This window comes from Selaginella moellendorffii, unplaced genomic scaffold, assembly GCF_000143415.4.
Source record: "Selaginella moellendorffii unplaced genomic scaffold, v1.0 SELMOscaffold_0, whole genome shotgun sequence".
In the NCBI taxonomy this organism is placed as follows: Eukaryota; Viridiplantae; Streptophyta; class Lycopodiopsida; order Selaginellales; family Selaginellaceae; genus Selaginella; species Selaginella moellendorffii.
The window spans coordinates 4,152,600-4,172,263 of NW_003314261.1; the positions used below are offsets into that span (position 1 = coordinate 4,152,600).

A 19,664-nucleotide genomic window follows, 5' to 3' on the forward strand; every position below is an offset into this window, starting at 1 on the left:
GCGATCAGTCGTCACACTTTATTTATCATGATAAAAGGGAAGTCCAAGTGATCCCATCTTTTTTTTCCTTAAATTTACATGTGTTATTCTTATTTAATACTGATCAATCGAATTCGTTGACCTTTACATCTAGACCACTCAAAACAGACCGTGATCAAGCTATAACCCGACCCAAACTGGTTTCTCTTTCGACCCATCGACTTTACATGGTTTAACCAGCTTTCACATTTTTTACCATTGGTCGTCACACTTTATTTATCATGATAAAAGGAAAAACTTCGATTCGAGGACCTTTACATCAAAGCTAGACCACTCAAAACAGACCACAATCATGTTATAACCCGACTCTCTCGTTCGACCCATGGATCTAAGCCACATTGATAGAGCGGGTCTCGGGCTTGGTTTCCTTCGATTTGGGGACGTTGATGGTGAGGACGCCGTTGTCCACCTTCGCGTTGATCTCTTCCACCTTGGAGTCCTCGGGCAGTCGGAACTTCCTCAAGAAGCAGCCATACGAGCGCTCCACGCGGTGCCACTTGTCCGTCTCCTGTGTGCTTTCCTTCTTGCGCTCGCCGCTGAGAACCAGCGTGTTGCCATCCTGGATCTCGATCTTGATCTCCTCCTTGCTCAGTCCTGGACAAGATCATCAACGAGAACACGATCAGGACAGATAAAGGGGAGAGGTAGAGAGAGAGAGAGAGAAGAGCAATCAAGATCGAAAGATCAATCGATGGATCAAGCGAGAACGCCAGCAAACCTAAGACATTTCCTCTCGATCTCTCGAAATATCGACTCGTTGCAAAGAAGATCAAGCGAGGAAGGGCGAAAAGAGAGGAAGAACGGGGATTGTCAAGATTTCGGAGAGAAGAATATTACCTGGAAGATCGGCCTTGATGACATGCGCATCCGGGGTCTCAACCCAATCCACGCGGGTGTTGGCGACGGCGCTGGCATCCTTGGCGAACTGGCGAGATGGACCGCTCTCGAAGATCGCCGATGGATCGAAGAAGCGATCGAGGGGGCTGTCGAAAATGCTGGTGAGATCGCCGCGCTTGAAAAAGGGAGTGAGAGCCATCGCTTTTCTTTCTTCTCTCTGTCGCAGACCCTTGCTAGAGAAACTTGCTATCACTGTGAATGCTCCACTGCGAGAAACGGGAAGAGATTTTTATACTGCCACTTGGACGCTCCTAGAAGAGCGAGGATGGTTCTGGAGAGTGCCATGGATATTCGGTATCCACTTGGCTTACCAGCCACGTGGACGGCTGGATGGAGCCAGGGCTTATGAGAAATGTTTTAGGGTTTATAGAGCTTCCGATGTGGAGGCGCTCGGATCGCGGCGCGCGGACGCTCGCATTGAGGTACTTCTGCTCGGATTCCGGCCGCCAGGTGCTGCCCGGGCAGCGTTCGCAGGAAGTTCTTGCGGTTCTCTCGCGCCCGGATTGGATCCAGGGCCTGGAATCCCTGAGGAAATCGTCGCTGCCCGAGAATGTGGTCTATGAGGTGCTGCAATCTGTCCAGGAATGGCGCAAGGCATTTGATTTCTACCGGTGGGCGGGCTCGCGGCCACACTACACGCACAGTTTCAGAAATCTTCGAACCACAGTCTCGTTTCTCTGCCGCGCGATGAGGTATCAAGAAGCGTACGAGCTTCTGATGGATGCTGCACGATTGGGGCCCGAACCAGACCAGTTTCTCTGTAGCCTGGTGATGCTGAGGCTCTCGGACAGCGGGCAAACAATCCAGGCCTTTGAGCTTCTCAAGAAAATGCGGAGCTTGGGAGTGGTTCCAGACACGAGAATGCTCAACATCATGCTCAAGGGGCTCAAGGTTGACGATGGTTTGTGGGTGCTGCGAGAGTTTTCTCACGCTGCGAGCTCCGTTTCGTGCAACATCGTCATGGACAAGCTCTCCAAGCAGACCCGGATCGACGAGGCTCGCCAGCTCCTGCTAGAGATGGAGGCCAAGGGGATCAAAGGCGATGGCTTCACTTACACTACTTTGGTCCATGGATACTGCCGGCTGGGACGACTCGACGACGCTTGCCAGGTTCTAGAGGGCATGAGCTGCACTCCCTGCGCGTCTATGTACAACGCGATCATCAAGACCCTTTGCGGAGTTCAGAGCTTCTCGCAAGCGTTTCTTTTGGTGGACGACATGGCGGAGAAAGGCTGCATTCCTACGGTGGTGACTTTCGGGATCCTGGTGGACGGGCTGTGCAAGGCCAACAGGTTGACAGATGCGTTCGAGCTCGTGGAAGTCATGGCGGAGCGGGGGTGCTTTCCAAATGCGCTGGTTTTCAATGGGATCATGGACGCGCTTTGCAAGGAGGGACGGTCAGCAGAGGCGTATGGTTACATCGAGACCATGAGATCAATGGGAGTTTCTCCGACCATCGTCACGTACAACATTTTGATCGATGGCTTCTGCAAGGAGGAGAAGCTTCACAGGGCCCTTGAGATACTCCAGGAGATGACCGGCAGAGGTCATGAGCCCAACCACGTAACTTACAATACGTTTTTGCACGGGCTGTGCAAGTATGGAAAAGTTGACGATGCTCTGGCGCTCTTTCGTGCCATGACCGAGAAGAAGATACGTCTGGACGTGTATGGATACACTACGCTGATAGACGGGCTCTGCCAGGCAGGAAAGCTGGCCGAGGCTTACAGCCTCCTGGACGAGATGGAAAACTCTGGCTGCGTTCCAAAGCCTGGCTGTTACAACGCGATACTCTCCTGGCTCTGCAAGGGCAGCAGGATAAACGAGGCTCACAAGCTCTTTAAGCGGATGACAGGCTCGGGCATCCTTCCCGACTGGTTAACGTTTGGAATGATGGTCTTCGGCTACTGTAGAGGCCACCGCATTGACGACGCTCTCCTGCTGCTCCAGCAAATGAAGAGTGCTGGGTTGGCACCACGCGAAGTCATCTACAACACTTTGATTGACGCACTCAACCGGGCAGGGAGAGTTTCCGAGGCGTACAGGCTTCTCCAGGAGATGATTTCCAGAGGATTATCACCCAACAGCAGGACTTACGCACTGATGAGGAAACAGCAGACTGACGACAGCAACTTAGTCGTGGAGCTGGATTACAGGAAAGAGTGCGAGTTCTTAAGAGCCTAAGAAGCGTCGTTACTCTCCTTGTTCAGGGCTTCCAGGTTGCTAGCATCGACAAGGTGGCCTTTCTCGTTCATCTCCTGGACCATGCTACGCGCAGAGTTTACATCTCCTGTCCTGAGAAAGAGCCTGACCAGCGAGTTGAAAATGGAGGCACTGGGAACACAGTCCTGGTCAAGCATCTGCTGGTAGACTGCAAGAGCTTTGGAAGGGACTTCCTCGGTTTCCGCAAGCTTGGCAATGAGGACATTATACGTGTAGGAGTCGCAGCTCCAACCTCTAGCTGTCATCTCCTGGAGCAACGTCAAGCCTTGCTCAGTGTCCTCGGCTCTGCAATATCCATCGATCAGGATCCTGTACGTGATTGCATCTGGAGAGCAGTAGCTGGTTTTGTTCTTGAGCTGCTGGTACACTCCCTCGGCCTTGGACATCATCCCGGCTTTGCTGAAGGCACTGAGGACCGTGTTGTACGTGATGATATCTGGGAAGCAGCCTTTGGCAGACATCTCGTCAAAGAGGCTCTCGGCTTCCTCATACATGCCATGCTTGGCATAGCCGTTGATCAACGCCGCATAAGTCACAACATTTGGCTTGCAGCCCACGGCTTGCATCTCCTGGAGTAGCAACTTGGCTTGTTTGAGGCTGCCGAATTTGGACTGGCCGTCGATCAGTGTGTTATAAGTCACCACATCGGGTACGCAGATGTTTTTTGCTTTCATCTCTATCAGCAACTGATGGGCTTGTGATAGCCTCCCTGCCTTGCAGAAGCCGCTTATCAACGTGTTGAAGAAGATGACGTCGGGCTTGCAGCAACCGCTGTCAAGCATCTTGCGGGACAGCTTCCACGCGTCGTCGACGTTTCCAGATTTGCAGAGACCATCGATCACAAAGTTGTAAGACAGTAAGTTCGGTAAGCTTCCGCTCTCGATCATTCCCAGTAAGATGTTTTTGGCTAATGGAAACTTTCCGGACCTGCAGAGAGCTCCGATGAAAGCATTGTGGGTGTACACCTCCATAACGCAACCAGCTTTCATGGCTTGCTCGTAGGCCCAGGAAGCGCTTTCGATATCTCCTGCTCGGATGAGTGCATGAATAAGAGGAGCGTAAGTTGCCGACAGCGCATAGTGCCCCGACTTCACCATGTGTTCAAGCACCTCGTCGACGGTGTCCAGGCGGTTTGCTCGCGAGAGATTGTCGAGCATGATGCTGTACGTGAGAGAGTCCGGTACGCATCCTCTTTCCAGCATTCCTTTAAACACCTGAAACGCATCGTCGATCCTGTTCGCCTTGCAGAGCCCACTTATGATGCTGCAAAAGGTGACAACGTCGGGAGGAATCCCACCGCGGTCCATTTCTTCCAGCATTTCGAGGCCCTTGTCGAGCTTTCCGGCCTTGCACAGCCCGGATATGAAGGTGTTGTAGGTGACAACGTCAGGTATGCGTCCACTCTCGATCATCTCGCTCATCAAAACCTGGGCTTCGTCCACTCTTTTGAGCCGGCACAGGCAGCTAACAACAATGTTGTATGTGTAGAGGTTGGCGACGCTCGAGTTTATCATCTCCTGGAGGAGCTCCAGTGCTTGCTCGATCTTGTCCCCGCTGCACAAGTCATGTAAGATCCCATTCACCCTCTTCGTTTCGACACTGACTTTGGCCCGCTCCATCTGCTTGAAGAGCTCCCGGACTTTGTCCCGGTCCCCGGCCGCGACGCAAGCACTGAGCAGCGCGGCGAAAACTCCAGCGTTTGGACGGAGCCCTCGATCCAGCGCCTGTGCAAGCCTCGAGAACGCCTCGCCGTGCCGCTTGTTCTTGGCGAGCATCCGGACCAGCGTACCTGTGGTGGCGGCGTCGTGCTGGAACCCCCCGCGCGTGGCTGCCCAGTCGTAGAAGGTGAGAGCTCTCTCGCAGTCCCTGGCATTTCTTAGAACGCTGCTCACGGTGGCTCTGCTCAGCGACGATCGGGAGCACTGCTCCAATGCCTCTTGGAGCCTGGTGGCGTCGGAGTTGAGAACCCAGATCAAGGCATCGGCATTGTGCGTTGATCGATTCGAGGAAAACGAGGAAGAGCAAGCTGCTACATAGCTACTGGAAGAAGAAGACGCACACGCTGCGACGGTGGGCTCTGTGTGTAGCGACGCGGCCGCCGCTGCCATCATCGCCATAGCCATAAACCCTGAACCCAAGCAAAAGAAATATCTTCCCAAACCTCCAGGTGGGCATATTCTGGTATATTACTAACCAAGAACCCTAAACCCTAAACAAGACTGTTCAAGTATATTCTTCAAATTGTAAGCATATTCTTCTTTTAAATATAAACCCTAAAGCGCGAATTTATGAATCTAAAACCCTAAACCCTTTAAGTTTCACCTCTTTCTGGGTCTGGGAGATTACTGTGAGAACGCGCGCACTCTTCTTGGCTGGGAGTTTTGAGCCTCTTTATGCAAGTGAGCGCCCCCTGTATGGTGGCATACCTCTCATCACTCCCAAAACACCCCTTGTGGAACATAAACTCGGCGATTTGCTCCACTCTCTCCAGCCGGCTAATGGGGTCGTACAAGCTCTCCCCCTCGAAAACAATGCTCCCTCCCCGGCACCCCTCCACCACCATCTCCTCCAAAACCCCAAACAGCCCCCACACCTCGTCGCCGTCCCGGCACTCGTACCGCGACGACTGGCACCGCGCCTCGCAAAACCCAAATATGCAGTCGATGTAAACCACCAGGTTACAGACCGAGCCGCGCAGGATCATCTCGCGGATCAAGCCCCGGGCCTGGTCCAGCCGCCGCCGCCGGCAGTTCCAAATGACCAGCGTCGAGTAAGTGATGTGGTTTGGCGCGAATCCATTCCGTACAAGCTCCTGGAGGACGAGCCCGGCATCGTCCATCCGGTTGGCCATGCAGAGCCCGTGGATGAGCGAGTTGTACGTCACCAGGTCGGGCTCGCAGCCGCTACGTAGCATGCGCTTGACGGTCTGGATGGCGTCGTGGGGGCGGCGCGCCTTACACAGGCCGTCGATCAGCGCGGTGTAGGTGACCACGTTTGGCGCGCAGCCGGCGTCCGCCATCTTTTGGAGGAGCGCCTGGGCGGCGTCCAGGTCGCCCGACTTACACAGGCCGTCGATGAGGGTGGTGTAAGTCACCACCGAGGCATCGTAGCCGTTGGCGGCCATGACGTGGACGAGCTCGAGCGCGTGGCGGGGCTTGCGCGCCTTGCACAGGCCGGCGATGAGGGTGTTGTAGATGGCAGCGTCGAGGCGGAAGTCGCGCGAGGCCATGTCGTCGAGGAGGGCGCGCGCGGCTTGGAGGTCCCCAGCGTTGCACAGGCCGTAGAGGAGCGACGCGTAGACTTGGGCGTCGAGAGAGCCGCCCTTGTCTTGCAGCTGCAAAAGAGAGAAACCATCAGAACGAGGAATTCGATCGAGGAACACTCCAAGCAAACAAAACCATCCAGAAACTATGATCTTCTCTGATCTATCTATCTCCATCTTTAAACTATGATCTATCTCTGATCTATCGAGAAACTATGTCTATCGAGAAACTATGTCTATCTCTATCTATCTCATCGAGAAACTATGATCTATCTCTGAGAAACTATGATCTATCTATCTATCTGATCGAGAAACTATAACTATCAATCTCTACCAAGAAGCAAAAGAGAAGCAAACACTCACCTCGTAGAAGAGCGACCACGCAGCGCTAATCTCCCCGAGCTTGCACAACGTGTGGATCAAAATGCCGTACGTAAACGCGAAGTCGGCCGGATCCACCGTCAGCTCCCGCCCGATCCTGACCGCGCGATCCACGTCCCCGGCGGCGCACAGCGCTTGGATCAGGACGCTGAGAACCTTGCCGTACGGCAGTAACCCCGCGCGCTTGATCTCGCCGCAAAACTCGCAAGCGCACTGGAGCCGCCCCGAGTCGACCAGGCCGTACAGCACGGTCGACACGGTCGTGCGGTCGGGCCGGCACCCCGCCGGGAGACCCGCCGTGAAGATCTCGTGCGCCTTGGTCGCCTGGCCGAGCTTGATGAGAGTGAGGAGTAGCGAGTTGGCGGTGTGTGGGGTGTGCTTGAATCCCAGCCCGGTTTTGCTCGAGGCCACCCAGCGGAAGAACTTGATGGCGGCGTCGGCGTCGTCTAGATTCTGGAGGACCTGGGCGATGATCCGGGACCTCGAGCGGCGCTTCTCCCAGAGGATCCTCTTGATCTTGGCGCTTCCCGGGCCGCCCGAGAGCTCCACGAGCTTGGTCACTCGCGAGGCGGTGGCAATGGTATCATTACTGCCATCGTGTTGTGTACTTCTCTCGATTGATCCTGGAAGTGATAGCTCCGCTGAACTCTCCGGGGATTCGCAATGCTCCTCCAGTTCCATGGCGCGCTCCTCCACAAAATGTGGAGCCTCGGGGTGAATCGCGATGCATGGCGGCCTCAAACTTGGAGATGGATCGCGGAGCCCTTGCTCCTGCGCCATGGGAGCTGGCTCTGGTGTTACCTCTTTCGTGCCGCATTCTTCTTCCTGGTGTGCTGTGAGCGAGGAGCTAGGGCTCACGGCGGCGGTCGAGGGAGGAAGCCAGCGCGCTGCGCTCGATCGCAGCCACTGCCGTGCCATAGCTGCCGCCGCCACCAGCGTCTTGAGTGGCTGCATTCCGCTGGAAAACCCACTGCCCGCAATCGCGAGATCCGGCCCATTTCTCTCGCCCAATGGACCAGCGCTGACCCATGACTGGCATTGACCCTCAAGAACCCTAAAAGAGAGATTTAGGGTTTAAGAGGGTCTAGGGTTGTGGAGGCGCGAGGAATGGGGACGAAGAAGAAGAAGACTCAGCTCCTCTCGGATTCTTCCGATTCTGATGAGGGCGATCATGCTGGTGCTGCAAATGCAAATGGGAAGGCTGGTAAGAAGGGATTCACTGATGAGAACAAGGCGTGGCTAAAGCCAAAGCAGCGACTCGACGATGATGAAGACGAAGAAGAGGAGGAGGACGGGGATGAAGGTTTGCTGCTGTCTAGAATCGCTTCCAAGCGCTTACATTTTTTCTTTCCTTCAGGAACCAGCGACGAGGATGATGACGAAGAGGAGGATGATGAGTTCGATGTGGAGCGTAAATCCAAGAAATTAGATGCGAAGAGGGCTCAAGAGCAAGCAGACGCTGATGCCGAGCTCCAGACGAACATCCAGGCGGAGGGGGACGAGCCGGATGATTTTAGACTTCCTACCTCGGAGGTTCGTTCTCGTGGCTTTTCTTAGAAAAAATAATTTTTTTGCGCTGTGTAGGACCTTGAAGCTGAGGCAAGCTTGCCACCTGATCTTCCCAGCGTCCAGCGAAGGATCAAAGACAGTAAGTCTGCTTTTCTATGTTGTTACACGTCGTGATTTCTTCTTCTTCTTCTCTCTCAAGTTGTCAGAGTTTTGTCAAACTTTAAGGCTCTGAGGCAAGAGGGCCGGGCTCGCAAGGATTATACCAAGCAGCTGATTGCGGATGTGGCATCGTACTATGGTTACAATGAGTTTCTTGCGGAGTATTTTATGCAGGTAGAACTTTCGCTGAGAAGTTTGTTGCTCTTGTTAAGATTTCTTCCCCCTTTGCAGATGTTTCCAGTAGCTGAAGCGGTAGAGTTTTTAGAAGCGAATGAGACGCCCCGACCATTGTCTCTTCGGACCAACACCCTGAAGGTACCTACATGCAGTATCGGCTCGGCATCTTATCTTCGTGTTTTAGACAAGGCGGCGAGATTTGGCCGGAGTTCTCATCAATAGAGGCGTGAATTTGGATCCAATCGGAAAATGGTCTAAGGTGAAGTGAAATGGTGCCTTTATCTGTGGTGTTTGACGCTGAGTTCGCAGGTTGGTCTTGTAGTATACGACTCTCAAGTTCCCGTGGGAGCAACACCTGAGTACATGGCTGGTCACTATATGGTAGGGAAATATATAGTTTTGCCTCCAGTTACAGAATGCTGTGCTTGTTTGCAGCTTCAAAGTGCAAGCTCCTTTCTTCCGGTGATGGCCTTGGCACCTCAAGAAAAAGAACGGATAGTTGACGTCGCGTAAGATTCTAGTTTCTTTTGTTCGGCGTTAAACTTCAGCTTGGTGTTCTTAGTGCCGCTCCGGGAGGGAAGACAACTTACATAGCTGCGCTGATGAAAAATACAGGTAATCCTGTCACTTCATGTCCATGTAACGAGTTACTGGTCTTTGTCAGGTTTAATATATGCAAATGAGTTAAAGGTACAAAGGTTGAAGTCTCTTACGGCCAACATTTATCGAATGGGTGTGACTAACTCAGTTGTGTGCAATTATGACGGGCGCGAGGTTCGCTAAAAAACAAATTTTGCATTAGTTTTCTTGAACTGAGTTAAGGTGCTTTAGTTGCCAAAAGTCCTTGGGCGAAACTCCGTTGATCGTGTGTTACTGGATGCTCCTTGCAGCGGGACTGGAGTAAGTTCTCGTTTTTTCAGTTTTGGCCACTCTTACAAGTTACTTTCTATTCTAGATAGTGGGAAAAGACCAATCTGTGAAGCTTACAAAATCTTTAGAGGACATACAGCGGTGTGCCTTTTTGCAAAAGGTAACTCTCGTCTTTCTGCTTTGCGCTTACTCGAAATCTTCTATCTTGCAGGAGTTAATCCTAGCAGCCATAGACCTTGTTGATGCGAATTCTAGCAGCGGTGGATATCTTGTGTACTCAACTTGCTCCGTTACGGTTGCAGAGGCAAGCATTTCACTGCCATGAATGTGTCTCTAATCAGCTAATAATTTTGTGACCAGAACGAAGCTGTAGTGGACTACGCATTAAAAAAGCGACATGTCAAGGTTGTCCCGAGTGGACTCGAGTTTGGCAAGGAAGGGTATGAATCTTTCTTCTTTTTTTTTGTGACGTCCTTTCACCAACATTCTCTTTTTTGTAGATTTATTCGTTTTAGAGAAAAACGTTTTCATCCGTCACTGGCCAACACTAGACGCTTTTATCCTCACGTACACAACATGGATGGCTTTTTTGTGGCTAAGGTGAAAGAAAGCTTTAATCGTTTTGCTTGCACTTAGACGCTATCTTCTGTTTCGTTTTATTCCAGTTAAAGAAGCTGAGCAACAAAATTCCAGAGGCCAACAAGGAAACCGACGAAGCCGAGGTTGAAAACGTCCAAGAGTTGGAGCAAAAGCCCGCTATTACTCTTGCTCCAAAAGATGCATCTCCAGCCAAACAGAACGGCGTGGAGAAGCCACAAGGCAAGAAGAGGAAGCGGCTTCTAAGGCGGGACTTGAAAAACCTGCCCTCCAAAGAAGAAATATCCCGTGCAAGGTCTGTTGCCATTCCTCAAGACTTACATCCATCCGTCGTAATGTTACTTCTTTGTTTGCCTTTGCAGAGAAGAGAAGAGAGCAACAGCAAGAAAAACAACGAAGCCAAAGTCAGCTGCGAAGTAAGATCGAATTTTTCTTTTTGTATTCTATACTTTCGAGCTTACAAAATAATCTTGTTAACAAAGTATCAAAATTTTAAATGGAGCTCTCACTTGTTCTCTGTACAGACCGTGTCAAAGAAAAAACTCCTCTTCTAAACCACCACTCCCTGGATCCAAAACAAGTGTTCCATCAGCCAAGAAGAGAAAAAAAAACTTTGAGACACCACTCAGCCAGGCTTTGGATCCTTGACCATCCACATCAACGAGGAAGGAGGAGGAGTGATGCTATCGCAGAAGCTCCTGTTGCTCGCCTTGTCTAGCAACTTTCGCTTGATCTGCCGGAGCGAGCTTGGCATCACTACTCCTCCATTCCCGGATGGACAATCTCTCCACGGCGTGGTGCTGCTAGCGGGATTCATCACAGCTATGGACATGGAGCTCCTCACACCCTCTACTACTACCTCTTCGCGAGCTTCCTCGTGTTCTTCCCTACGTTGTTCTTGGTAGTGCTCTTGGAGCTCCAACGTTTTCGGCGGAGACTCGGGCTTCTTCACAGATTTTGGCGTCGCCACCGTCGCCTTCTTGCGTTTCCTCTCTTCCAACTTTGCCTGGAACGAACGAGATGTTAGAAAAGGAAAGAGATCATATGTGTGGACCTGTTTCATGGCTCCTTTCTTTCGCTCCTTGGCGCGAAGCACTGCGTTTTTAATGCCATTGCTGTCCATCCAACCTTCCGGCCATAGCTCCGCGAGCTGGTCGAGTGATGCGTATTGAAAAACGTTTCTTCTTTAGAAAGGAAACAGTACCTCGGCGTAGAATTTCTTGGTTGCTGCGGATTTGTGCTCGTCAATCCCCTCGACGTAGAGCTCGTAGAAATCGCTGATCCTGTCCTCGGTTGGCGCATCCCATCTGTAGCGTCCGTCGCAGGTTGCCTCTTCGCATTGGCTGTTGTCCTGAAAAAACGAAAACAATTCGCTCAAAAAGAGAGTGAGAAAAGAGTTACCTGTGCTGATTGTTGTGGAGTGATTCGAGACTTCAGCATGTCCACGATTTCCTTCTTCATTGTCTCCAGCTTAGATTGCTTCTCCTTTTGTGCCGATATTCCAAGTTCAGCCATTTCCTTTAAGTTTCTCTAGAACCACAAGGAAGGCAGCGATTTAGCTATGAAAAAAAAAATGCAGCGATCTTACCTTGAGAGATCTAATCTGCATCAAGTGTCCCATGATCTTCATCAGGACGTTGAGGAGCTCTTCCGGGCCGATCTTGCTTTGTTTTTGCTGCACAAAACCTTCAGTTCACAGCAAGCGTCGCTAAAAACTAATAAACTCTACCGCTAGCCTTGCAACTTTGGCGAGCCGTGCCTTAACCTCCTTTGGTATCCGCTTCTTGTACTCGGTTTCGTGATTCTTCTCCGTCGAGGGTGGACATCCTGTCATAGATCATCTAAGCCTCAAGCAATTCTTTCTTAAAGCTACTTACGGTCCGCCACTTCTTTCTCCAGCTCCTGAATAGCCCTGTCCAGCATCGTGAGCTTCGGCCCAGTCTTCCTTCCCGGACTCGATTCCTTCGGAGGAGTCTTCTTCACAAAACAATAGATTAGTTAAAGTCACTCATCAACCATTTTCAAAGGAAGCTCGAAAAAATCTTACGATCTCGTCGCTGGCAATGGTGGTGTTGCTGGGATCGATACACAAGCCATTGTTTCGCTCTGCTAGAGGGCCCTTGGTTGCGCAAGCCTTGATCGTTTTAGTGAAGCTCGTCTTTTTGTTGTTCGCTTGTGGAGCTTTCACTGCGTCCTCGTCGTCGCTCTTGGCCTTCTTCGACGCTGGCGGCCTCTCCTGCGCCGGCCTCTTCCTCTTCTTGTAGACTTTGAGACCAGAAGCTTCATCCAAACTCCTAGAGCAAGCACATAAACCATTTTCTATCCGCAAGGACGAACTAGCTAAGAGAGAACTTACTTCCCCTCGACAGCCCTCTTCTCCAGCGATCCCTTGTTGACGTAGAAGCCCGTGTGCTTCGTCTTGGTCCTATTCACCTCGAAGTACTCGTCCTAGACGGAGTTCCAAGCATTAGAGAAAGAACAAAGAAGTAATCTACAAGTAATACTTACCAGATCTTCGTCGTCGATGAAAGTATCCTCTGTGTCGTAATCTTCCTCCGCGGGCACGCAAGTCGTCCTATCGTCCTCGTCGCCACCTTCGTCATCCTCGGAATGCCCCTGAGACAAATCCCAAGTTCCATCTAAGTCACGAGCACTGAAAAAGAAAAAACTAACTCGACTTTTTTACTAACACATTACCTGGTAGAGCCTCTCGATCTTCTCGATCACCGCGTTCATCCGGCCATCCTTGTGCGCAGCAGCCACCTACAAATCCACGAAACTCACATAAGCTTCGCTCGAGATCATCTGAGCAGCGACCAAAACTTTGGAATCTTACAAGAACAAAGAACAAACACAAAGAAAGACGAAACAAGAAGAAAAAGCAAAGGAAAAAAAGAGGAGAAAACGCTAGGTACTACCTCTGGAGCGATTCGAGAGTCCAATCCAGGCCTGGTGGTGGCGAGGAGATTAGCACTCGTCGCAACAGCATTGGTGGGCAGGAGCTTCTGGAGCTTGCTCCAAGACACCTCCACACTCCCTCGCTCGGATTCTACGTGAAACCGTTGCCTCGCAGGGAAGCTCTCCATTTCCAGCCAGCACCGCTCGCCCATATCGTCGCAATTCGGATTGATGGGCTCCCACCTACATTGCCAGCAATCCAAAAACTCCCCAAAGATTCTCCCCCGCCCTGGAGGAGCTCTCGCCTTTAGGTCTTCCCAACTGGGCTATCCAATCAATCCTTACACTCTCTCTTCTTCCTCTCCCTTTTCCTCTCTTCCCAAGCTTTTGTGTGCTAAGATCTTCCTCTTCTCCTTCTTCCTCCTTTTCCTACAACGTATACAAAGCTTGCTTCCTCCCAATCATCTCATCACATCATCAAAATCAAAAACTAAATTTCTCTCCCCAAAACCAAGCCAAAGAGGAAGAGAAAAAAAGGAACCAACCCCACATATACCAGAAAAATCCCTTTGGTCTTCTTGGCAACCACCTGCTTGTAAAAGAGAACCACCACTCTGGCCTAAATACCACCCCACCCCATTTAATACACAGCCTTTTGCTGCTCCCTCTCCCCTCAAACCATTAGGTCACACAAACAACACCCACAAGAAATCCCTTTTTACTAAAATCTCTTTGATAGGCCAAATTAACATGCAGGCAGCAAGATACCATTGTCTGGTACTTTTGTGAGATTTCACTGGTTTTCTTTGTTTATTTTTCTATTGTTCTCTCTGTGTGTGTGGGAAAGTGGCTTACTTTGGAGCACTCAAACCTCGCATTTCCAAATGCCTTTTCAAGGCATTTGGGACGAATCTCAGGGTTATCGGCATTGTGTCTCTTCCAAGATTCTTAAAAAGGAAATTTTGCTAGCATTGACAGCGTATACTCGGACGCAAGCGATTATGGTGAAGATTACACCACGAGCTTTGGTTACTATGGCCAAACTAAACATAATACAAAGGTACCTCCGGGTGCCCTATCTGGCCAAGTTGGCAACTTTGAATATCAAAACATAACACTCACTTGGAACGAAGAGCTGCATGTAGTCCACTTTGGAAAACTTTTAACACGCCTAGTCTGCCTCGAGCAGTCCTTGCAATTACTATTTCTTGGTCTCACCTTTAGTTACCTCGACAGATAAGAATTCGGCGTGATTAACGGAAATGGTACATGGAACTACTCCTGTTCATATGGTTCTTATTATTTCCCTTTTGATTCTTCACGGCGCTCACTTTCACGAACTCTTGGGCTTCGAGGCCGGTGGAGGCGGAAGCAACTGCAAACAAATCAACTCAAAGTAAGAAAATCAGCCAAAGTGAAAAACGTTTCGACGTGAATCGGACCTGGTAGCAGGAAATCAATGAGGTGATAAAACCCAGAGCTCCAGTCACACGAGGCGTCACGGTTTTTGGAGCAAGCTGAAGAAGTCCAACCGCGACAACTATATCCAGAGAAGCCTTGACAAGGCTCAAGGTTCTCTCGTGAGATTGTTTCACAGAGACGAGTTTTTGTTCTTTCTGTCACCAGCAAATGGAGCGTTAGAATGGCATCCTACGAGTGTAAGTGATGCAAACCAGGTGCGCGTTCTCCGGGTTGCCTTGCTGTTTTAATCGCCGAATCTCCCTCTCAAGCTTTCTCCTGGAAGCCGCAAGGCGGCCGAGCTCAGACACCTGGGTTAAGGATGCGAGTAAGCACGATATCTTCCTTCACGAATTTCCAAGCTTACCTCAGCCAATGAGGTGCAAAACGATCCAGTCATCCAGCAGTACAACGATATCCTTGAGATGAGCTCCAGGCGCTCCTTGTTCTATAAGGCAGCTTACGTTAGTCCACTCAAACGAAAAAAAAGACCAACCTGATAGATGCCGGTTCGTCCAGCCCAGACGAGTTGATCCAAGAACAAAAACGTTCCAACCAAAGCGTTTTTAGCCTGCATTCTAAATCGGTGAGCACACAAAATTCTACGGCAGGAACTTTTCTTGAGAGAAAAAACCAAACCTTTCCAAGGAGAACAATTGGGAGAGGCGTCGATTTGGGAGCTGGAACAATGAGACCATGCAGCTCGTTCAAGTACTGCGGAAACAAAAATCCATCACTACCTTTGCCAAGCCATCGTAGAAGAGAATAGTTCTTCTAAGAAAGAAAAAAGAAGCTTACCTTGAGGAGGCGAAACACTTTCCTTGCCAAGCTAGTTGACTTGTCGACTTGAGACGCCGGACCTGGCTCACCATTGCTGAGAAATTTTGCTCCATACTGGATCGCTCGGCAAATTTTATCCCTGCTCTCAGCCTTGTTGAGGTACATGACCAAGAAGGCCACCTCCGCCCTCGCAACATCTAGAGACCCCATCTAATCTACAAGACACGCAGAGCGCCAGAGTAAGATCAAGAAATTTCCAAAAGATGGGGGCATTTCTCGGTGCCGAGCAGCAACCTCTCGCGAAAAATATCACCTGATGCTCCGCGCCGATCGATCGAGCCCTGGCCGCGACGCAGCGCCCTCCCTCCGCCCGCGCTCTTGCTCGCCACCGAAAAAATGCAGGGCCGAGACTAAAGTAAAAACCTATGATATATACTTATCCTTCCAAGCACGGCTTTGCTGATAGCCACGTCGAGTAAATCTTTGCCACGTGTCATACTAATCAGTGCTGCCACGCGGCCGCGCCTCATTGAGCCCTGGTTGTCGCCCAGCCAGCTAGGATTCCTCCACGTCGGCATACCCGAAATAGAGAAAACAGCTGGCATGCTCTTGGTTTATACTTCGGGATATTCGAGGTTTCAAATCAAAAAGGTGTAAAGGGTATCGAACCATGAGCGCCCACGTTTGATTGCGAAAAGCTGTAAAGCTTCCCCCCACTAGTTTTTTGTCGCGCTTTAATTTACGACTAATCGCTGTTCGTTTAGCACAAATATCACTGTCAAATCTTTGGCGAGGTCTTCGAATCCGGCACTACTCCACAATGTCGGTCTCTGGGAATAACTCATTGCTTCGCCACCATTGCTTTAGAATTATATTTCCTCCGATGGCTTGCTTGCTTGGGTAGACTCGTGGTGGGGGATATTCTTTTTTCTGTGGCGTGGTATTTTTAAGGGGCCATGGCCGCCACATAGAGAAATCATTGCGCCTCTAGGAGAAGAGACCACACACAACAACACTAAAGAAAAAAAACTTCTTGTCTTGCAGATCTAGATCTTCTAGCAGTTTCTATGCGAGAATTCTGTGCGCTTGTATTGCGATTCTAGCCAGCATTGATGTAGCATTGCTCCCAATTCGCGCGATCGCGAGCGGTTTTCTCGAGGGTGGTGATTGATCGATCGGGTGATCGAGGAGGAGAGAGGGATAATGGGATGCCCCTGTTCTAAGGCGGAAGATCCTGGAGAAGAGCCGCAGGACGAGGAGGATCTCTGCAATTACTCCGCGGCAGTGTCGCAATGCAAGCAGAGGAAGGAGCTTCTTCGCCAGGCATCACAGGCGGGGCGAGCATTCGCCAAATCTCACGCCGAGTTCCTCCAATCTCTCGCGCGAACCGGCTGCGCTCTCCAAGATTTCCTCACGGGAGAGCTCGGGATCACCGATGGGTTTCGCGTAGCGCCAGCTCCAGCTAGATCTAGCTTTGCGATCGAGTACACACCCACAGCATCCCAGAGGGTAGTTCTCGAGGACGAGTTCCTCAGTGGAATCAAGCCGCCTCCACCGCCTCCGGGCTTGCCATCTCGCTACTGGGACTTCGATTTCTTCCAGCAGGTGGAGCAATCGATCGCGGCCTGCTCGTCGAGCAAGGAGATCCACGGCGGCGACGAGGAGGAGGACACCGTGATCGAGATGGAGGGTGACGACGTGAAGATCCGGGAGATCGAGCACCATTGCAGCAATCCATCGCCGGCCACGCGAGAGAGAAGAGATTCAAACGCTTCAGTGGCGTCTCTATCGTCCGATGGACCCGGCGATCAACGGCTGGCGATCGTCCCCGCGGAGCTTCCTCTCCACGAAATAGAGAAGATCTTCCGGTATGTTTACCAAGAATTTCTTAGGGCTTCGCAGAGCGGAGCCGCTGTGGCAGGGATCCTCCAGTCCGGCAGAGGTATGGCGCCTGCATTTCTTTTCGATCCCAGCTGTGGAAGTGATCTAAGAGCTCGAAATCTCTTTGTTTCTTTGCTCATCGCAGAGCTAGGTCTAGCATTGACATGGAAGAATGGAGACCATCAAGTCACCGATTGCAACTATGGATGGAGTCAGGCGCTCACTCTCGAGCGATTGTCGGCCTGGGAGCTCAAACTTTACGAGGAAGTCAAGGTATGGATCTTTCGCAAGTTTTCTTTAGAGTTGGCTTCATAGATCTCGAGGCATAGTTTATGTCTTTCGTTAAAGAACGCACTAGTTAGTGAATTGTTTTTTTTTTTTTTTCATTTCTACTTTTTTGCTGTCGGTTTTCACCTGTAGCCACGATCAACAGTTCTTAGTTTGTCGTCTCCTGGTTTGATGAGAGAATTCTACTAACTTGTGATCACGGTAACGCAGGCGCTCAACTCAATCGATGCCGATTTCAACAAGAAGCGCAAGCTGCTGTGCAAATACGATGTCAACAGAGTTCACGATGAAACTGTTGATAGAACCAGAGCCGACGTCAAAGCCATCGAAAACCAGATGTCCGTGGCAGTCCAAGCTATGGAAGCAACCGCCGCAGCCGTCCAGAAGATCACCAATGAAGAACTTCATTACCAGCTTCTCGAGCTCGTCCAAGGGTAAGCTTTCAGCTAACCTGGTATCGAGTTTAAACTTCTTCCTCTTGCGCGTACAGGCTTGCCGATATGTGGAAAAGCATCCAAGGCTGCCATGAACGCCAGAGAGCCGCCGTTCTTGATTTGAGGCTGCCTCGAGGAGCAGCAGCAATGGAGATCAATCCCGGCCAGAGGAAGACGGCACAAAAGCTTCAGCTGGCGCTTCTGTCTTGGAGTTTCTCGCTCAACGAGTTGATCATCAAGGAGAAGGAGTACATAAGCAGCATAATGCAGTGGCTCAAGGCAAGCATCTCCAAACTCAACAAGCTCCACAGTCTGTCACGCAAGAAATCACGGGTAATGCACTTGGCCATCCCAGAGATCTACTTCTTGTGCCAGGAATGGGAGAAGTCCTTGAACGACCTGTCTAAGGAGAGCTCCGGACAAGCGATACGAAAGTTAACAATGGCAGCAAGCAAGATAGAGTGGTATCAGATGGAACAAATCAAGGCCCAGAAGCGAGTATATGGTCTAGTGAAGGATCTGGACAAGAAGGTGGCAGGCGTAAGAAACATGGAGAAGAAAGCTCTTGGTGGTAGAAAGGATGCGCCAGGCAATCTTGCTGAGAAACGAGCTTCCTTGGAGCTTTTCCGGCAGCAAGTGGATCAAGAGAAGAAGAAACTCGCAGAGCTCAACTCATCGAGAGCTTCGTTCACGCTGGGCAGTATCGAGAGTTGCTTGCCGGAGCTGTTTGGAAGTGCGAGCTCCTCGGCAAAAGTTTTGGTGAAGACACACCAGGAGCTTCATGGCCGAGCCAAGAATGGCTTAAAGCAGAGCATTGTCAAGTAACAGGTCTTGCAACATCGCCAAGAGATGAAGATGCATCACTGGGATCTAGCAAAGTATATGATCTAAAAATCTAGAGGGAGAGCATATACAGTGGAGCTGGCAAAGCACTAGTGGCTTTTCTAGAGCGGCTTTTTTAGATTTTTGTTTGACTGCTATTGATCTAATGACTTGTAATATATGGGCTTGAAAATGAAAACCATGGTGGAGGCTTTTTCAGGTTCACTGAGTTTCTCAGATGACAAAACAGTGGCCTTGTTCCAGATCGCTTGGAAGGAAAAACCACAGGCTTACGGAATTGTAACCCACGTCAAGATTAAAGGTGACGAGATTTGCATGAATTTAAAAGTAGAAACAAAATATTAGATTATATCAGAGCCACATCTGGCCATCTATAAAGCTTAGAGAACTGAATGCTTTAGCGTCCTCCTCCGTAATGGTTGTAGTCCAATTTACACGTTTCGAAGTAGAAGAACCTGGACCATAGTTTTGATACTCGGCAAAGAAAGCAGTGCTGGAACAAAGCAAAAGTAAATAAACATGATTGCTTTGTGACATTTTACCTATTAGATGAGCCATGGACATCGTTCCAGTGAGCCCAACCAATGGGATCCACCACACTCTCCATATAACAATTGATAAAAACCACGAATGCTTCATTTCCCCAAGGTCGGCCTAGTATGATCTTTCCTGTCCCTCCAATATAGCAATTGTGGAAGGAGTATCCAGAAGGGAAATCAGTGGTAGAGGATCTTCCTTGTGCTGTCAAAGAGCCACTCGTTGTAGCGTTGGAATTTGAGATGAGATTACATTTCTATAGTGCAAAGAAACAGAATGAGAAATTTAAAGAAAAAATATTGTTTACCTCGTAAAGTGACCTTCCAGAACCAAAGATGTAGTCTATGTTTCCCTCTATATATGTGTTCTGAAAAAAATGCCTACCCTCGTCATCGAAAAGAGTATCCTGACTAGAGAGAATAAAGCAGTTA

At 50.3% G+C, this 19,664-nt stretch overlaps 7 protein-coding genes across 11 annotated transcripts; 3 read left to right on the forward strand and 4 right to left on the reverse strand.

The window, feature by feature from the left end:
• Nucleotides 1-227: 227 nt before the first annotated feature.
• LOC112344858 (17.4 kDa class I heat shock protein-like) lies at nucleotides 228-1,135 on the reverse strand. Of its 2 annotated transcripts, XM_024670390.1 has the most exons (3): nucleotides 877-1,135; nucleotides 422-633; nucleotides 228-291 (listed from the first exon to the last, which is right to left on the reverse strand). In XM_024670390.1, the coding sequence occupies exons 1-3, from the start codon at nucleotides 1,073-1,075 to the stop codon at nucleotides 259-261; spliced, it is 444 nt and encodes a 147-aa protein (XP_024526158.1). In that variant the 5' UTR covers nucleotides 1,076-1,135; the 3' UTR covers nucleotides 228-258. The 2 variants fall into 2 exon arrangements, with proteins under 2 accessions (XP_024526158.1, XP_024526153.1); XM_024670385.1 differs by having other exon boundaries at nucleotides 228-633.
• A 131-nt stretch (nucleotides 1,136-1,266) lies between these two features.
• LOC112346418 (pentatricopeptide repeat-containing protein At5g65560-like) lies at nucleotides 1,267-3,059 on the forward strand. The gene is made up of 2 exons (XM_024675395.1): nucleotides 1,267-2,813; nucleotides 2,960-3,059. The coding sequence occupies exons 1-2, from the start codon at nucleotides 1,267-1,269 to the stop codon at nucleotides 3,057-3,059; spliced, it is 1,647 nt and encodes a 548-aa protein (XP_024531163.1).
• On the reverse strand, nucleotides 3,041-7,838 carry LOC9632224 (pentatricopeptide repeat-containing protein At4g31850, chloroplastic). The gene is made up of 3 exons (XM_024675463.1): nucleotides 6,785-7,838; nucleotides 5,482-6,493; nucleotides 3,041-5,347 (listed from the first exon to the last, which is right to left on the reverse strand). The coding sequence occupies exons 1-3, from the start codon at nucleotides 7,754-7,756 to the stop codon at nucleotides 3,117-3,119; spliced, it is 4,215 nt and encodes a 1,404-aa protein (XP_024531231.1). The 5' UTR covers nucleotides 7,757-7,838; the 3' UTR covers nucleotides 3,041-3,116.
• A 12-nt stretch (nucleotides 7,839-7,850) lies between these two features.
• Nucleotides 7,851-10,635, forward strand: LOC9641961 (probable 28S rRNA (cytosine(4447)-C(5))-methyltransferase). The gene is made up of 17 exons (XM_002960379.2): nucleotides 7,851-8,105; nucleotides 8,160-8,335; nucleotides 8,387-8,450; nucleotides 8,511-8,644; nucleotides 8,702-8,785; nucleotides 8,832-8,906; nucleotides 8,957-9,028; nucleotides 9,083-9,156; nucleotides 9,210-9,262; nucleotides 9,312-9,421; nucleotides 9,479-9,547; nucleotides 9,603-9,677; nucleotides 9,729-9,821; nucleotides 9,878-9,957; nucleotides 10,018-10,117; nucleotides 10,183-10,409; nucleotides 10,477-10,635. Exons 1-17 carry the CDS (start codon nucleotides 7,910-7,912, stop codon nucleotides 10,532-10,534), a joined length of 1,740 nt encoding a protein of 579 aa, XP_002960425.1. The 5' UTR covers nucleotides 7,851-7,909; the 3' UTR covers nucleotides 10,535-10,635.
• On the reverse strand, nucleotides 10,534-13,665 carry LOC9632225 (ubinuclein-1). Of its 3 annotated transcripts, XM_024670354.1 has the most exons (13): nucleotides 13,033-13,665; nucleotides 12,812-12,877; nucleotides 12,623-12,730; nucleotides 12,471-12,562; nucleotides 12,162-12,408; nucleotides 11,992-12,091; nucleotides 11,844-11,941; nucleotides 11,703-11,789; nucleotides 11,516-11,644; nucleotides 11,319-11,465; nucleotides 11,169-11,264; nucleotides 10,974-11,120; nucleotides 10,534-10,679 (listed from the first exon to the last, which is right to left on the reverse strand). In XM_024670354.1, exons 1-13 carry the CDS (start codon nucleotides 13,222-13,224, stop codon nucleotides 10,665-10,667), a joined length of 1,524 nt encoding a protein of 507 aa, XP_024526122.1. In that variant the 5' UTR covers nucleotides 13,225-13,665; the 3' UTR covers nucleotides 10,534-10,664. The 3 variants fall into 3 exon arrangements, with proteins under 3 accessions (XP_024526122.1, XP_024526118.1, XP_024526111.1); XM_024670350.1 differs by having other exon boundaries at nucleotides 10,535-11,120; nucleotides 11,992-12,088; XM_024670343.1 differs by having other exon boundaries at nucleotides 10,535-11,120.
• A 469-nt stretch (nucleotides 13,666-14,134) lies between these two features.
• On the reverse strand, nucleotides 14,135-15,660 carry LOC9641962 (peroxisomal membrane protein 11C). 2 transcript variants are annotated; one of them, XM_002961028.2, is made up of 8 exons: nucleotides 15,564-15,660; nucleotides 15,269-15,465; nucleotides 15,110-15,184; nucleotides 14,967-15,041; nucleotides 14,838-14,918; nucleotides 14,686-14,781; nucleotides 14,455-14,628; nucleotides 14,135-14,387 (listed from the first exon to the last, which is right to left on the reverse strand). In XM_002961028.2, the coding sequence occupies exons 2-8, from the start codon at nucleotides 15,458-15,460 to the stop codon at nucleotides 14,346-14,348; spliced, it is 735 nt and encodes a 244-aa protein (XP_002961074.1). In that variant the 5' UTR covers nucleotides 15,461-15,465; nucleotides 15,564-15,660; the 3' UTR covers nucleotides 14,135-14,345. The 2 variants fall into 2 exon arrangements, with proteins under 2 accessions (XP_002961074.1, XP_024532560.1); XM_024676792.1 differs by having other exon boundaries at nucleotides 15,545-15,660.
• Nucleotides 15,661-16,179: 519 nt separating this feature from the next.
• On the forward strand, nucleotides 16,180-18,874 carry LOC9632226 (nitrate regulatory gene2 protein). The gene is made up of 4 exons (XM_024677178.1): nucleotides 16,180-17,192; nucleotides 17,277-17,404; nucleotides 17,630-17,853; nucleotides 17,910-18,874. Exons 1-4 carry the CDS (start codon nucleotides 16,454-16,456, stop codon nucleotides 18,676-18,678), a joined length of 1,860 nt encoding a protein of 619 aa, XP_024532946.1. The 5' UTR covers nucleotides 16,180-16,453; the 3' UTR covers nucleotides 18,679-18,874.
• The last annotated feature ends 790 nt before the right edge of the window (nucleotides 18,875-19,664 follow it).